We start from the raw sequence: 18,932 nt of genomic DNA, 5'->3' as shown, positions 1-18,932 counted from the left end.
TATCCCCATTTCATATAGGCAAGCCTTTGATGCTACTTTTGCATTCTATTTGCATATTGCACGTTTGAATTTAATGAGATTTGGAAAGTCTACGTCTCCTTAAAGTGGTGATGATAATTATATATTGTTTTCATTCTTTTGAAATCACACACAAAAAAAAAGTTTTCTTTTTAGTTTTAAATCACAGAAGGGTACACAGTATTTCTCCATATAACATGTGTATATTTATACCGTGTTCACTGGCCAAGCTCCCTGGAGAAGAAAGAAGAAAAGAGAATAAAAAGGACATCATTCAATTTAAATACGAAGTAACCTTTCCACAAACAATTGCTGACAGCCAAATCATTATTCTCTGGCAAAACTTTAAATCTACTGTAATTTGACTCACTTGTTAATTAGGAAACATTTATCTACATTTCTTTCATTTTGGGAGTCCATTTAAAAGGAAAAGTACATAATAACTGCATTTGTTAATGATTCACAACAATCACAAAATCTATCAAAAGGATTTGAACACACACACACACACACACTAAAATAAAAAGCAAACATCCACATGTCTTTTTCCTGCTTGAAGTGGGAAAAAATCCAGTAAAATTCCCTATTTTTAAACTTTTTTACAACATCTCTTAAAATATATTCTGCATTTTATTTCAAAAAATGCATTTTATTAAGAAAAAAAGAAGGAATCGATTACAAATCAGGGAATCAAGTCATGGCATACAACGTTCCAATGCATTTTGTTGGCATACAATGTACCAGTGCCATTTGTTGCAGTTTCTAGCAGTGCACACCACAGAGGACTATGTGGCTTCACCATTTATAAACCTGTCCACATTCCAGCGACTGGCAAGGTTAATACTGCTACTAAATAAAACAAACACTCAGAAAAGATTCAGAGCTCTGACGATGGCTGCATTCATCTTCGCATCAAACAAATACCACCATTTCTATATGAGACCCTTCCCTTATCACCACAGTACCTTCAGTTCAAAGGAAAACAAACAAACAAACAAAAAGGTATGCCATTTACCAATACGGGTCCTTCATAAACTACTACCTTAATTCGGGTCCTTAAGATTCAGTCAGGCATTTACAGAAACATCAATATGGATATATGCTATGAGGAAAGATGGGTGGGTTTTCAAGGAGAATTAACAAAGAAAACATGGAAAATAAGGTGACGGTCCTCGTGAGTTTACAGTTTTCCAAATTCATGGTGCACACAAACTAAGGAATCTAATTTCCACTTTGGAGGCACTTGAAGGTGGGAGCAGGAAAAGCAAAGTGCCTTTATTATTTAGTTGGTTTATGGAATTCAAAGACAGTTAGCATCTTGGTTACAGAGCCTCAGAATTAACTCTTGTAACAGTTCTATAAGGTTGTAAGTAATTCTTTGATCTCCTAGTGCATGTATATGCTCTCCTCAGAATGGTCTAGTCAGTGGGTTATATGGATTCTTTTTGAGAAATTAACTGTCACCCTGGATAAGAAGTGACTATATAATGACAGTTAAGCGTTGATCATTCAACACACTCTCCCTGCTTATAGCGGACATTCTTTTATTAGTCTACTGATTGCGCAGAAAAGGGGGCACAGTCACAGCTCAAATGGCAGAAACTGTGTACTGGAGGTCAGCACACAGCAAAATTTATGCCTGAAGGGTTGTATGTGTTAGAAAGGAGAATGTAGCACTAGGCTTCGATTTCTCTTTTCTCTAATAATATTTCATGGAATATAGTCATGGGAGATCAAAGAAACACTGGTGATAAACTTTAGAAAAACACAAAGATAAACGTACAAAAAAAACGGATATAAGGTTTGGGGAAAATATTCTCAGTAGTATATTTCCTTCGAGGTATTACAGTTGTAATTAAAAAATACTTTTTTGCTGTGTTAATAATTTTTTTTATATCAACAAGTTTCATTGAAAACAGTTTACATTCTTTGGGAGATCGGAATTTATCGGGGTCTTAACTACTGTCACCATTAAACAATGACAACAAATTAAATCGAAAACTTCTAAAGGTAACACACCACATTCTGACAACCACTGTTCTTTGAGTCTTTTTACATATGAATTGTATGTTCAGTGTTAAAGTCTGACACTCACAACTGAATGTATTCAAAATCATTGCATCAAATAGAAAAAGAGCCATATGGACAAGCAAAGAACAATAAAACATTTTTTCAGGACTATCGATGTATTGAATGTAACACAGAAAAAGGCAAAGGGGCTTTATATACTTTTGGCCACTACAGATGCAAACACCAGCCAAAGAGGATCTTAGAAGCATTTCCAGGTCTAGGAACAACACCACAGGGAGACAAAAGCAAACGCAGCATGTTCTCGAATAAAGCAAGGTCATCACAGTCCGATTTTCTTTGTAATCTCTAATGAAACTTACGTATTACATAGTTAAGGAGACCAGGGCTAGAGTTCCACATTGAAAAACCGTAGTCATGAAGCAAGATAAGCTTGTTTTAGATCATATCAGAACGTTTGAAAATTAACAGCAAGATCTAGGTCCTTGCTACATAGGATGATGGCTACGAGAAGCTTGTCGCTGGAGGAGGTCCCCTGGAGCCATCCAGAGCCTGGACATGGCAAGAGGGTAGTGCTGCAGATCCATCGCCTGTACATTCAGTGTAAGAACAGTTCTTGTCCATGGAGAGCCCCTGGCTATTGGAACAGACCGTCCTAATTATCATGAGATGGCAGCTGCCCATCAATCAGAAGAAGTACTCTTTCTGATTTTCATTGACTGCATTTTGTATGTTAAGCTCGCTTTTCAAAACGGCCTCAGCACTCTCTACGTTCTCTGACCTTTTTGCCTCGTTTCTTTTGTATAACCTTTTCTGCTGATAAATGCGAATGGCTATAGCAGTGATGCAAAGCAAGATAAAGATCACAACCGCTATCAAACCTAGAAAGAGAGGAGAAGAGAAACATAAAGTCAGAATTTTTGTCAGGAAAGGAACTGGGTTGACTTCATTGCATAATAAGTCCTCATAAAAATTATTTGCTGCTTAAATCAAGCTTCTATTTATATAAATTGGAAATAAGAAAACTTTCTGATTCCAGCAGTATCACAATATATTGAGTTTACTTCTGAGTTCTGCCAACCTTGTGGGTTCACCTCCATTTCCGAATGCACATCATCTTGGATTCACTTAGTGCATTCGTATTTAACAAAAAGTGTAACCTAGATAACTCTTATACCATGTGGCCACTTCCTATGGACAGGTTTTAATTGTTCTAAAATTACAAAATAATACTAAGTAGAAAAAGAGTCTAAAGTTTTTATAATTAAATGTGTAAGGATGAAGTTATACTGTTGAATAACAGGAGTAGATTATGTATATGAATAATCCTAATAAACACAGATTTGAATATAAGGATACATTTCAATCACTTCCATTTAAGGAATATTGTTTTGAAACTTCTTGTTCTAAGCAAAAAATTTAAGCACTATGATTTTTCACTATGCTTGTAGTTATCAACCTGGCTTTGCATTAGGTCTGTAGTCCTCAGAGATAAGTCTTGTAATCTTCTGTAGTCCTTTGAACCCTGAGGTGGCAGGGGGAGTCCTTAATATACTTAGGGGGAGGGACCCAAAAGGTAAAAAGGCAATCTTAGGATTATTCTGAGATGCCATTTTCACAGTGCTGAAATTTCCACTGATGGTATAAAATGAAACTAGATCGAATCCCTGGTACTTAGTGCAAATGAAGGCATGGATACTCAAGAATAATAATAGTCATTGAATTTATTATGTAGAAGATCTCACGCTGCCAATCAAAAGCCAGATATGTATAAGGATGCTTTAGGTGAAGCAGTAAATGCTGCTCAGTGTACTGAATCTCATCCCTTGACTACAAGTCTTTTTAACATTTTGTGTGTTGAAATGGGAAATCTATACAATGCTCTCCAGGGGTACTCTGAGGATAACGGGCTGTCTCCAGGAAAACACCACACCACGTGGAGGCCTGAGTTGTGATCTGAACAAGCCTCTCTGTGCTGCATGTAACACCACTTTTATTTAAAGAATAACCAACAGGCAAACTCTGGTTGTTCAGGTATGGATAACTGGTGGAAATTTTCTCCCAAATGAAGTTGATCTGTCACTTCCAGAAAGACAACTCACAGTATACATTGCTAATGATAAAATTCACATTTACAATTAAAAAAATAAATAAAACAGAATTTAGAAAACTCATCCATCACCATGAGTTTCATAGTTCCTTCATATCTAAAGGCTTTTCTGATGAGATCAGTGGAGGTATCAACTAATGCAGGTTTTCAGATAAAAATAAGTATATGAAAATAGCAATGCTTATCAAATCTCAAATTGCAAAATTAAGATTCCATTCTAATATAAAGTAGATGTATACTATGCAACTGTAATAGATTCAAGTCAGAGATGCAAAGGTTCTTATCAGTCACAATAGACTCCAAAGCAGATTATTTACTAACCAGATTCTCTATGGTAGATCACAATATTGGCAAGCCAATTTTTGGCTAGGTCAACCTCACCTGAGAAAGGTTGCAATTAATATAATACCAATGGGATAACAGACTTAGGTACATGAAATCTGAATAGCTTACTAATGGGTATGACTACTTTTGCTATTACTAATTATATTAGTAAAGAATAATTTTAATCAAAATATCCATTTGTTATTCATAGTTTATGTCTCAGGAAAACAGTGGAGTTGTTACAAATCTGTCTGTGTCTGATTTAAAAGCCTCTGACTTAAGGAGAGAGATTTGAATAATTTCAATGGAATGTGTTACAGAAAGCAACCCACTGCAATTATAGAGTAAATGTCACTATTACATTGGCCCAGATGGGGCATCCAGCCAGTCAAATCAGGGATTATTTTTGAAATGTTTTATCTCCTTTTATCTGGAGTAAGTTTTATGTCAGGTCTTATTGTGCCTAAGAAAAATCTTGATCTCACCTGTTATACTAAATGAAATAAAAAAATAACAATTAAACAAAATATTCTGTATAAAATTCAGCCAACTGCTGTGTTCTATGATGTTGCATCCAAAGGTCTGTATGGGACTGTTCTCATGAGGGATAATCGTAGCTTTCTGTCTGTCTAAACCTTGTCTATCCACATCTAGGTAGCCTGGCCAAACACCCCACAGCATCTGGGTTACTACCTTAGATGTCTTATTCTCCCATCTTTTACTACTACCCACCCTTGTTTTTTTTGTTTGTTTGTTTGTTAAAGGAAGAGAAGGATCATGTAGGATGTAGAACACAGGGGAATTAGCCTGTTTAGAAAATGCTTAAGTGGATAACTGTAGTTACACAGTGGTTGCAATTTATGATAATAGACAATGGGCAAAAATTGTACGGCAATGGTACAGATGGAATAACACCCTGGAGGAGGATACACTGTGATTTAGCAGATAAATTACACATGGTCCAGATGAGGCCTTTGAGCTTAGATGGCCACTACCAGCTGCTCTATTTCTGTAGCTCAGTCCCTGTCCCTGCAAAGTTGAGAGCTGGTTTCATGGACTCTGGAGAACCCTCGAAGGACAACCCTTCTATAATATCTCTCTCTGCCATATGCATATGAGGTAAGTGAGAATTTCACATTTAAAATATAATTTATTTTTGCTGTTGGATGACAGTACAATGAATTATAGCACATTTCCTCCTTAAATCTGTAATTCTTGTAAATGACCTTTGTCCAAAGCAACAATAATAGTCTAAAGATTGAGCACTTGTTCTAACATTGGCTTGACTCTACCGTGCCCTAGACTTATTTCGGTCATGGTATCTATAGTTACCTATATCTATACTAAATAAATGCATGGAAAGAGTGCTATCATGAGACTGAGATAATTTGCTTGGTGAGGAATCCTATTTTTAAATGTTAGCACATGATAAATCTTATAGCTTTAAGTGAGTTTTTTATTGTAAAATATACTACTCTCAGACATACTATTATAACTATTAACTACAAATTATTCTAACTACTACTCAAAAATTTTGGGGGGCTTTTCATATGATCAAATGGGATTCTACTCTATGTATCTTTAATTTATACATCATTAAGTTTAGAAAGAGAAAAAGTAATAGAAGTAGCAATGGTCAGAAATACTTGACCAGTATTTTTGCTTCTAAATAAAATCCTAACTACTATAAGAAAACTCAAGTCTAGATAGCTAGGGATGTAAAAATAGATCCAAGTGGATTAAGTATTAGTAAAGCCCAGTGAGTTGCTAAAATATAAGAATAATCACATCATGTGGCTATGCAATAGCATATTTACTTCTGTATGTCCATATTACATTCAGACTGCGGAGAAAAGCTAAACTACTTAACATTTCAATAATCTGATTAATAATATTCTTAAGAGCATTAATCAAGAAGAAAAAAGGTTTATTTTTGGAGTTAGTTCTGAATAAATTATATCTCAGAGAATCTGCTGTCACTTTACCAGGGAGATATACTTTAAGAGTTTTTCTGCTAATTCTCTAATTTAAAATTACTAATCACTTCTAGTCCATCAAGCTAGTATGTGATTAAAATACAACTGGGTGTAATCTTCATCAATAGGAGCGTCTGCATCATGCAAACAGCCCTTCTATCAAGCATGAAGGCAACACTAGATATGTGCTTCTAATGTTGGTTTTCCTACTTTCTACATGAACCTTGGTGGAAACAGTGATATATCTAAAAACTCAAAGAAAAAAAGATACTCTCAGATATATTCAGAATCCCTGAGGGCTTGCAGTTGGCTATTTTCAAGCTCAATAACATTCATTATTACCATTTTGCAACTGCTCTTTGAGTGTGATGCTTCAGTGAAATTGTCAATTATTTATACTGAAAGTTTCCAAGAAAGCCAAGTGTTTAGGAAGATTCTAAAAGACAATCCAGCACAAACAGTGCCCATCCCATTGCCTTCCTGACATCCTTAGTGATGGGTGTAGATTATTCATAGAGAGCGTCTACATGGTTACCATTATTAGTAATGACAGTAAGAACCAAGGAAGGGGCTGGGGTTGTGGCCCAGTGGTAGAGTGCTTGCCTGGCATGCACGAGGCACTAGGTTCGATTCTCAGCACTGCATAAATGTAGAATAAAGATATTGTGTCCACCTAAAACTAAAAAATAAATATTAAAAAAAAGAACCAAGGAAGAGCTCATCCGCATGTCCCATTACCTCCAATTACTGCAGAGTCACTTTTGATTGCATTAGTGAGGGGTTCTCTGTCATCCTTTGTTCCAGAATGATCTGCAGTTAAAGCACAAAAAAGGGACAGGGGTCATATTGCTAAGCCAAAGAAACAAAGTTTGAAAATTTCCGTTCATGTGTTAAGCTAGGCCAGAATGCTAGAGAGGACTGTGGCATCCATGTGAATTTTTAATTTAAACAATGTCAACTGCAACAAATAAGAATATACAAAAGAAATGCGACAGAGAACTGAACATTAAACAAACAAAAAAAGCCCTTTCTAGAAACCCGTCTTGAAAATATAGCAAAACAACATAATCAGAAGTTTTCAAAACCCATGGACAAGCTGGGCTTGTGATGGGGTAGGGAGAAAGTCTTAATTCACCTGCAAATGAATGGGTCCTTTCCCTTGATGTGGCGTCAGTGCCAGCAGGGGCCACACAGCTGGACTCGGTCACATGCCCTGTAATGGTGACAGGGGCCGGGTGGCTGGGATGCAGAGCAGCCTTCAGAGGGGCCACATGGCTGAGCTGCACTGCAGAGAGGCAGCCCATGAAGCCCTGGGCACCAGCCAGTGCCGTCTCCTGGTCCACATCACTGTGTTCTGTAAAGCCAAAGACACACCGGGATATTAACAATAACGAAAAGTGAAAATGGGCAATGACACAGAAAATGAATATTCCGGGGGTTTAATGAAATAGCATTAAATATACATCTACCAAAATTTCTTTGTCCTCTATCTTTAATAAAAGAATTAGGTCTGTTAAGTCTTTCTACAACTACTGTGGAGATTTCCTAGGTTAATAAAAACCACTTGTAAGTCCGGCTAATTGAGAATGATCCAGCAAATTCTCTGGAAATAATTAAAGGCTCCCTAAGAAGAAGAGGTCAGGTTATGAACTAATGAGAGGTCATAATATTTGAAATTTAAAAACAGATCATTAAAATGTATTTATGAGAGGGCTTGCAGTCAGTGCCGAGAGGTGTCCTGGATTTAGAAATGACTTCTCTTCAGCTTTCGAGATTTAACCCATGGTAATAACAGAAGCTAGTGAGAATGCTGGCCCTGGGGGTACCCTTACCAGCTGCTCTGCCTGCCAATGTGGTCCAGTTGGATACTTGCTGATCCCACCCAGACATGCCAGGGGACTGATAAAATTATGTGGTAGGGCCATCCTCCAAAGTGACGGGGATGTCTCCTTAATTAGGTGCAGCCCTGAAAACATTCATACCTCATTGTGCTTTATGTTTTAATGAAAGACTGTTACTCAGAAATACATTTGTGCCCTCCACAGATAACACCTCCTCCCACATTAAAGAAAGCATTGGACTGCTCAAGAACAGAGATTGGCTTAAATGCCAGAATATTGATTCATAATTTGACAGCTAAGAATATGTCAAAACCAGTTGTTTTGCAAGCATAAAATCTAGACAAAGGGAATTTATTGCAGACTTTACAAAATTATAATATTATCAGACTACCATGCATTCATCCATCCAAAAAGATCACAAAACAGCAGGTTTACTCTCCCTTACCCTGCACATATGTAGACACAGTCAAAATTCACATTTTGTCTTTCTTTAAAAATAATAATACATTAGATATTAAGTATTTATTAGGTACATATTATGTGCTGGGCACTGTTCTAAGGGATTGGCTATTATGTTATTATTTCAATTTTATAGTAGCCACATGAGTATTTTATTCTGATCATACAGATGTGACACTTGGATCCAGAATGTTAACAATTTGCCTGTGGTTCTATAGTCACTGGCACTAGATGCTGGACTCCAGGACTGTTGGGCATGAAACCATAGATTTTTTGGTTTATGATACACTTTATGGTTGCAATATTAATTCCTTCTCTGAGCTTGTATCTTCCACAGTGTCTATCTTCATTTTGTTTTGGGTTTCTTTTTGGCTTGATGCTAGGTTTTTTTTTTTTTTTTTTTTTCTGGTACTAGGGATGGAACATAAGGGCACTTGACCACTGAGCCACATCCCCAGCACTTTCTTATATTTTATTTAGAGACAGGGTCTTATTGAGTTGCTTAGGGCCTCACTAATTTGCTGAGACCTCCCAAGCCTCTGGGATTGATGATAGTTTTTAAGTGACCCTGGAGAACTTAACTCAGACTGAACCTATCTTTTCTTATTATATCAAGGATTTTGAAGAAAAACCATTTTTATTCACATCTTATACCTAATGACAAAAATACTGATGGAATGTTTGGTATTGTGAGAGTCATTCTCTGTAAAAAGGAAACGTAAGATTAGAGCAATTGCATCTCTTTCCTGTGGGGGCTTTAATCATTTCCAGAGAGTTTGCCTTGTCCTTCTTAATTAGGCATACTGAAAAATGTGTGGTCATTAACCTGGAAAATCTCAACACCAGTTGCGGAAAGGCTTCACGTATCTAGCTCTTGTAACAGAGACAGAAGAAGTAGTTATATATGTATTGCTGTTGCATGAACAGACTCAGAACACAGGTATTCAGGCCCAGGTGTTCTAGTTCTGGGGGCCATGTCTGACACTCCTACCCGCAACTATTTCAGCTTTCCTATCTCCCTAAATAAGGATAACCCTGAGGGAAGGTTACTCTGCCCCCCGCCACACACACACACACACACACACACACACACACACACACACAACTGGGAGCTTTTGAAGCATGTGATTGGCCCTTGATATGCACCATCTGTGCTGTTTAATAGGGACACCATGTAGATAGAACCAAAGATATAATAGTCCACTATCACAGAAGCTGCTCATTTGATTGGGTACTCAGTTCACCCTCTGTACGTGTGGGTTCCACATCCACAGATTTGACCAAAAATATTTGTTTAAAAAAGAGTGTCTGTATTAAACAAGCACAGACCATTATTGTGCATTATTCCCCAAACAATATAGTATAATGAATGTCTACATAGCATTTACACTGTGTTAGGTACCATAAGTAACATAGAGATGATTTCATGTACATGGGCGACGTACATAGGTCAAATGCAAACACTGTGCCACTGTCTACAAAGGCAACTGAGTATCTGTGGATCCTGATGTCCAACACCCCATCAACGTGAGAGAACAACTGCACATTCAAACTTACATATATTCTAGAGAATGACAGCATTCTTGTTTGGGGAGATTTTTTTTAAACTTAATGAAAAATTAAAAAAAAAGAAATATAATAGTAACATAATCAGTATAGCATTTTTTCCCATTTCTTCTACAAGGTGCAAATGTTGAATAACGTTTCTAGAGGTTTTTAAAATAATCTTACCTTTTGAGCTGAAAAAAAATGGAAGAGTCAAAATTCATATCCCTTAAAAAATCTGGCATGAGGTATATTTTGAAACATCATATTTTTTACAAACCAAATGCACCTTCCCCACTTAGAAATTATCATGCAAAAACCTAAACCTTTAAAACTTGAAACTTAAAATTTAAAACTTGACAGTGAGCTAGTGTTTACTATTTTCAGAGCAAAAGACAGGAAACCAATTCCCTGCAATTCAGGTGTCTTGCATTTTAGGAGAGAGGACAGATAATAAGCATAGAAACAGAAACGCAATGAGAATTTCCAAGAGCGATAATACTGTGAAGAAAATAAACTGGCCCAAGTGATGGAGGAACCTGGAACAGGAAATTATCTTGATGGATTAGGTTATTTTTCAGTGTGTTTATTTTAGGGATGACTCTTTTCACAGTCCTATTTACCTGGTTCTCTATGGATATTACTACCATACCTTCTGTCTCTTTCTTTTTCAAAATTTGTAAGATTCCTTGTGATTTTGTCATGTTTATTGGATGGTTCCTAGGTGAGTGTTTGTTCTCCCTGTTCTGCAGAGAACATGGTGAGCTCCTTCACTCTGTACCCACAGTTTTTATTGAGCCTAGAACATTTCATAGACTATGCAAGCAACAATTGTTTTCTCTCCCCTTTTGATCTTTCTAGAGTGACATTTGTTTACATGAAGTCTCCTTTGTACATTTGTACTTTATTTCCCATCCTGATTTCTATCATTTAGGGCTTCTTTCTGTGTGGGTCAAATGCTTTTTACTTATTGATCATAAAGATCATTCTTTCCAGTTGAATGTTTTAGTTTGGGGAAAAATCATATTTTTTTTAGTTCCTCTGGTTCTTTCTGTTGCTTTGCTACAATTTTCTTCACTTGCTCTTACTACATTCCATTCATGCTGGTGTGGTCTCCTCCAACAGCTCTACTCTGATATGGATTCTTTCTGGTTGCTTTGCTTTTTCCTCCTCTTTTGTTGATGTTCAACTTGTTTAAGTACAAAGTTTTGTTCTAAATTTACTTGCTGGTGTTCAGTAACTTCCTGCATTATTTGGCTGAAATACAGTGTATTAGTCAGGCTTCTCTAGAGGAACAGAATCAACAGGAAGTACAATTATAAAAAGGGGATTTATTAGGTTGGCTTATGCGACCAGAAGCTGGATAGTCCACAATGGCTGTCTGCAGGCTGGAGAGCTGCAAGAGCCAGTAGCTGCACCATCCAAGAGGCTGCAGCCCCAGAACAAGAGGGATCAAGGTGCTACCCTAGTCCAAGACTGAAGTTTTCTGGAGAATCACTGAAAGAGTCCACTTTGGAAGAGTGAAATAGCATGAGTCCAATATCCTCAGATGATCTCAGCAGCAATCAAGAACTCATTCAAGAAGAATTAAGCTAGTATCTGCTGCTTCTTCCTTGCTCTTCCAACTTTTATTCCATCCAAGCCCTCATGCTATTGGATGGTGCTGCCCATGCTTAGGGAGGGTCTCCATTTCAATTGGCTATCCCACCTGCCAATCATTCCTAAATATACCCTCATGGACACACCTATAAGCCTCTTAATCATGGGCTTCTCTTAATCCAATCAGGTTGACAATTCAAATTAACCATTACACACAGAGAACAATGTAGCAGCCTGTGGCCCTGGAACTGCAATGCAGTGGCTTCAGAGCACCTTGGAGTCTTTTCTCCTCACCCAATACTGGAATGGAAAGGACCTGACCCAAATCTCAGCTCATCCTCAGCTCTGTGGGAAACTGAGAAAACTGGCAAATCCGTGTTTTCTGATGCTGATCTTTTACCAAGGGACCCAGGGATCTCTGAAAAGCAAGCATTCCCCAGGACCCACACAAGTCAAATTCTCTCCCTGAGACTTCTCTAGGCTGGTCGCCAGACACTCCAACCCAGAAAGCAGGGAGACCCATGACAGCTGTCTCACTGGCACTCTCTAGATTCATCCTTCCTGTTGGGCTGGAGACCATGACTCCTGGTGTTGAGGCCATCAGTGGGTGGAAATAGTACTGACAGTGGAGGAAAACTGCAAGGGACTTAGCCACTATCTTCCCAGAACTGAATCCAACAAAATAAATAGCTATACCCCTAAGTTGCTCAAAAGCAAGGCTGACCCTAGAAATATAGAGCATTGGGGCTGGGGTTGTGGCTCAGTGGTAGACCGCTTGCCTAGCATGCACAAGGCACTGGGTTCAATCCTCAGCACCACATAAATGTAAAATAAAGATATGTGTCCACCTAAAACTTAAGAAGAACAAATAAAAATAATTTTTAAAAAGAAATATAGAGCATCTGATTCCTGAAATGCCAACACTGTGAATAGGGCTAAAAAAGAGAAGGTAGAGGAAGGAATTAGAGATAAATGTTTCTCTCCAGCAATCCTGATAAGACCACTGTGTTTTGGATGTTTCTGGTTATAAACTTCTTAACTGACTTAGATTCTTGGATGGTCCTGCCTATTAAAAAATAATCCTCAATTGTCTAGGCCAACAAAGGAAATGATTTCCATTTGTGTAAAAAGGAAAACTTTTAGCAAAAGGTCCACAAGAAAAATGGAGTACCAAGAAATTAGGGTTTGATGGAGTGCCTCTCTATCACAGAGCAAGAACTGTTTCTGGAAAGATATGACAGTAAATGTAAGAACAATTACAAACCGTGTTTTATAAAATTTCTAGGGACTCCCATAACCAAAAAAAAATTAAATATAAAAACTCTGAAAACAAATATAAGTCATTGAAAATGTCAAACCTATGAAAAGGGACCATCATTTCCAATTGAAATAGAGACCCTCAATATCTTTAATCCATAAAGATAAAGATAAGGAAGACTTTCCAGAAAATGGTGCAATGAATCAAAGGAAGAGCCAGGGCTAGAACCAAGCTGTGCTCTATTTCCTTGTATACAATTACACCAAGACTCCACAAGAAAAGAGTTAGTGGGAAAATAAAATGGCAAAGCATGCAACAAATGCTATGTAGATAATGGAGAAGTTCATCATAAAAAGATATTTATTCACCTGCCAAACGCACTGCTCTGCGATATGAACTTGAAAACCTAATTAATACACAATTTATTTACAGGTAGTAGCTATCTCACTCTCACCTGAACTTCCCTTGCTCTCAGCACAATCTGTCTCATCTTAAGTATCATTTGACAAGATATGTGCCCAATCACAGTGACCTTAAGAAATCTAATTAAACTTTTTTATAGACCCCCTTGGCTTTGAAGCCGGTTGTTCTTAAAATATCCTTGAGATTGAAGAGTGTTCCTAAAGCTCTCCTGGGGAGAAGGAGGAGACGCTCTCTTCCCTCAGACCACACACTTTATTTACATCTGGCCTAAATCGCCACTGCAGAAATCCGAGTGCATTTCCTGGCTCTGCAAGCTCTGAAGAGATAAATGATCCCGATGGGTCATCGCTTCTGAGTATACCACAGCTACTGCTCAGAACCAGAGAGAACAGTCCTGGGGCTTTTAGAAAACTCTTCTCACATAAAAATCAACCCCTGAACAAAACTCAGAACTTAATTTTTACAATCATTTCAGATACAAAAGGCAAGTGTAACACAGCCCGTTAATTATGGTTAATTTGGAGGACTATCCACCCCATTGGTTTGATGAGACCTAGTTTTCCCCATTGCCACTGTCAAACACCAACAAGCTACTGTGTTTGTGCACGACTGTACATTGGACATAAAAAGTAACAAATAGCAACTTTGAACTTTGTTCAGCCTTTGAGTAGTCATTTTTACAATGGGTTAAATGATATCGTTATTTCAAACATGGGCACATTTTCCCATAAGAGGTTTTATGCAACTTTAAGATTATGTAATTATCTTAATTGGGATTTTTTTTTTTTTCATGTGGTAGAACTGTGACCCAATAAAAGCCTCAGGAATTAGCCAAACAATTTATACTTGCCTATTTCCTTTGGTCAACTCCATCTTAGAGAAATGTTTTTATACAATTTTCCTATAAACATGTACCTTAAGGGAACTCGAAGACAAATCACTCACTTTGACATTGGAACTTATGACATTATGAAGAACATACTTAATAAAGAAATGACGTCTGGCTCATTGCCTTTGCACAAGGAAGATGAGATTGCACGGAATTGCCTCTTCTCTGTCTATCAGGACTTAGATCTATCCATGAGTTTGAACTAGAACAACATTTTTTTTTTTACTCCAATCACTGTTAATAAGCATGACTAGCTGATATGAAGCAGTAGGTATTTTTTTTTTTGGTAACAATATCAAATTGTGCTATGAAAACACGAAAATCATCTCTATGACTCCATTACACTGAACAGATGACATCAGGCAGAACTCAAATTTCAGAGTTCTCACTCTGACTCATCCTGAGATTATTATCACACTGAATCTTCAAGTACCTGCTTGCTACAGCCCCGCTCCCCATCTCAAACAAAGCTTTGTTATCCACTTCTTAACCCCAGCCTCTCTCTTCTGTCCACATCTAGTCCTTAATGAATTCATTTCCACATTAGCCTCATGGTGGCTTTATTTTTACTTAGTCCTATCCTTTTCTCCTCTTTATTTTGGAAATAATTCTTCTTTTATCATTGCATGCAGGTTTCAAGATTTGGCACCTGAAAATAGACTATTTGGGATTAATGACTTTTGCTTTTATCATTGGTATTTGTTGAAATGTGAGCAGAATTCATGTTTTAGTATGCTTGACTGCCAAGTGAAAACAAGGAAGGGGACACCATCATCAGAGGCTACACCTGTCACCTTACCCCAGAAGGACCTCGTGCTCCAGATTACATGTGCCTTGTGACAAAAATCACAATTTTCACCTTATCATTTGCTCTGTAATTAAAATCAAGTAATATGTTTCTTTTGGCATCGTGAATGTTCTTTGGGTTTGGGAAATGTCCATTCTGATCTATATTCATCTATCATGATAGGAAAAAAAAAGGTATCTTGAAAGTTTCTAACTATGGCCAGTCTAATGCTATGAATGACCCTTTGCAATCTACCTAAGTCTTCACAAGGATGAAGTTACACGATACATTTGAGATAGTCTATGACAGTTCTATTTTTTAAAAAATTAAAAAGCAATGGATCTGATAAAATTTTAAAAGATTTTAAGATCAATTTGTTTTTCTCCTCTTTTAAAATTTGCTTTTAAAATAACTAGCCCATTATCCTGGGAGTCATTTCACAACATATTTACAAAATCAGCCTCCTTCCGTTATCTTGGTCACCTTTTTTCTTCCACTCTAGGTATTAAAGTAAGTCTTATATAAAGGATGCCCGTTCATTGGAAGGTGCTCTTAAAGCTTTTCAGAGGATGTTGGTAGACGGGTGTTCCTTGCTGACTGTACACTCTGTTGACATCTGGCCCAAATCTCAACTGCAGGAATCTGGGTTACCTCTTGGCTCTTCAGCCTCACATCGAATATGTAAAAGCCATCACTCAGAAAGAGTGAAACCATCGACCATCTTTTATTTAAACAAATCATACAACTATTCTAAAGTTTAAAATTATCCAGGCACATAACTCAGAGCTCAATTTTACAGGGATCTCTGAATGTGAAAAGTAAATGTAGTCACCTGATAATGGTATCACCTGAAGTGAGATGCTCAGGTAAACCCTTGATCTTCCAACCACAGCTTGGAACCATCAATACACTACCATGACCAAAGTCATTGAGTCCTATTTTTGCAGGGGATTGGGGGGACTGGGGATTGAATGCAGGGGCACTCAACCACTGATTCACTCCCCAGCCATTTTTTGTATTTCATTTAGGGACAGGGTCTCACTGAGTTGCTTACGCCCTCACTAAGTTGCTGAGGCTGGCTTTCTTCTTTTTTTTTAACTTTTTAATTTATTTTTGTATGTGGTGCTGAGAATCAAACCCAGTACTGCAAACATATTAGGCAAGTGATCTACCACTGAGCCACAAACCCAGTCCTTGAGGCTAGCTTTGAACTTGCAATCCTCCTGCCTCAGGCTCTTGAGCTGCTGGGACCATAGGCATGTGCCACTGCACCTGATGAGTCCTTCTATATTTTAAGTGCAATAGGGAGTTAGAAACAGTTGCCTTCTATTATGGTTTAGACATTAGGTGTCCTTCAAACTCTCATGTGTGAGGCAATGCAAGAAAGCTTAGAGGTGAAATGATTGGGTTATGAGAGCCTGCACCCAGTCAGTGACTTAATCCCCTGATTGGGATTAACTGGGTGGTAACTATAGGCAGGTAAGGTCCCCTGGAGGAGCGGGCATGCCTTTGGGTTTATATTTTGTCCCAAGTGAAGGAAGCAGTCTCTCTCTGCATGATATTTTGCGTCACCTCAGACCCAAAGCAATAGAGTCAGCCCTAGAGCCTGGCAGCTGAGATCCTCTATGAGCCAAATGGGCTTAACAAAGTGAAAACCACACTTGATAAGCCACAGAAGCATGCCTCACAGACCTCCAAGTAGAGGATCTCAGCTGCCAGGCTCTAGAACTTGCCTGGAGTTTGGGCCATGGCCGTATGCTCCATGGGCTGTTCCCAGCAGTGGCTGACCACAGCAGGCATGCCAACGACTTGTTCCTGGGAAACATGGGACTCCTCTGACTTTGACTCAAGGGCTCCCAAAAACTTTGCTAAATCTTTCTTAGACTGCAACAGTGGGCTAGCACTCTGATCTCACAAGCCCTCCCTCTCTCCTTTACATGTAGAGAGAGCTGGATGGCTCAGCCAGCCTTAATCAATCCCACCACCCCATTTTCTCTTACATAAGTGTCCCCTTAATAAAACTGTCCCATGTTTCATCGTGTCTTGGCAGTTGTTTCTCAGAGAACCTAACAGGTAACTTCCAAACAGGGCAATGTTCTTTGAAAAATTAATAGCTTCACCTTTTAAACATCCTGTTGATCTTTTTTATCATAAATTAATATATTATACCAAAATATAATACTATAACCTGTAACACTTATAATAAATTCATATACCATGCAAAATTTGACCGTAAGTTATTAGTCTCCTTTGAATTACAAATGATTAGTCTTCCTCATGATTCACACCTTAGGCACATATTAAATAAATTATCACTTATACTTTTGGGAGAATGAATTGATTCAGACTATAAATTTCATTGCCCAATTTGGACTTGAATCTTATTTTCAAACATGAGTGATATGCATTTGAATAATACGCAACTTGAATAAAAACGTTAACATCTTTGATTCCATACCAACCTTCCATATTCACTGGCAAAAAGGGAAACATATTAAATGTCATTCTACCATTTAGCTAACAGAGTCCTCCTCACAGGATGCAGATCAGTTTTATAATTATTTATAATATATTTAACAAATTTCTACTCACATACACACAAAAAAAATGTATCAGTAACTCTGGCGTTAAATTTGAAGATTAAAAACATGATTTGTCAACATGACCCATGATGCTTAGAACTAACTATCTTATAGATTTTGGTACATGCCTCATTTCAGAACCTGCTAGACTGAAGAGCTCTTGAGATCAGGAGCTGTTTTATTTAGATGATTTTTTTTTTCATTACTTTCTGCCACAGTTCATGGTATATTTTGCACATAAAACCTACTTAATTATGTGCCTTCTTGATATTGGGAATGTAATATGAGCTCATCCTTCCCCTCACTGAGGGCACGGATTCTGGTAATGTGGAGTGTGGGGGATGGAGACTCCTATACACTACCAGCTGCACATGCTTTAAATTCTATGAGTAACAAGAGTTACAGGCCCACAGGCTGAATGGAGAAGAGAGCCTTTTGTGAGCCTGATGCAAAGAGGTTTTCAGGCAGTGTCTGAAGCAGAGGATGGCCCCCTCTGATCCTGAGACCCTCTAGGGCTCTCATTTCTTCCCAGCCAGCCCCCCGCCCCCAGGGCAGAGAGCCTTAGGGAAAAAGATGCCTCCCACCATTAAGTCTGTTGGGGTTTGTCGATGCTGCTTGTTAGTCTGCTGGGATTTTTTTGTTCCAATACAACTTTATTTTTATTGACATGTAATCATTGTATATATTTATGGCATCCGGTGTGATATGTCGATCCACATGTATTGATGAGACCAGGATAATTAGTATTTTCACCCTTTTTGTCCTTTTTCCACATTTGGAGACTTTGAGTTCTTATCCTGTAGTTCATGAAATGTACAATGGGTTATCATGAACTATGGTCCACCGCCCCCTCCCCCGCCCTGTGCGACACTTGAACCTCTATGAGCTGTGCTCTGGAAGCCTCAGACACCTCCCTCTTCCTGACCTCCCCAGTGCCACTCAACCTCTGGTAGTCAATGTTCTACATTCAGGCTGCTCTTTTTAGCTTCCACGTGGAAGAGAGAATTTGCAGCATCTGTCAGTTAACCTAATGAACTCCGGTTCTATGCATTTTGCTGCAAATGACAGGATTTCATTCCTTTTAAAATTTCCT

The 18,932-nt window shown here is 38.0% G+C and overlaps 1 protein-coding gene across 1 annotated transcript in view; it reads right to left on the bottom strand.

Moving 5' to 3' along the window:
• Window positions 1-599: 599 nt before the first annotated feature.
• Window positions 600-18,932, bottom strand: part of CNTNAP4 (contactin associated protein family member 4) — a 242,231-nt gene continuing 223,898 nt past the window's right edge. The window contains exons 22-24 of the mRNA XM_081275674.1: window positions 7,592-7,810; window positions 7,195-7,266; window positions 600-2,927 (exon numbers count right to left, since the gene is read on the bottom strand). Coding sequence (XP_081131800.1) covers window positions 2,734-2,927; window positions 7,195-7,266; window positions 7,592-7,810 — 485 coding nt within the window. The 3' untranslated portion in view covers window positions 600-2,733. The remainder of the gene's footprint in view (window positions 2,928-7,194; window positions 7,267-7,591; window positions 7,811-18,932) is intronic.

This window comes from Spermophilus citellus (genome assembly GCF_964194105.1).
Source record: "Spermophilus citellus genome assembly, chromosome: 18".
Lineage (NCBI taxonomy): Eukaryota > Metazoa > Chordata > Mammalia > Rodentia > Sciuridae > Spermophilus > Spermophilus citellus.
The sequence above is the reverse complement of the archived record's forward strand: the minus strand, read 5'-3'. Positions and strand labels throughout refer to the sequence as shown.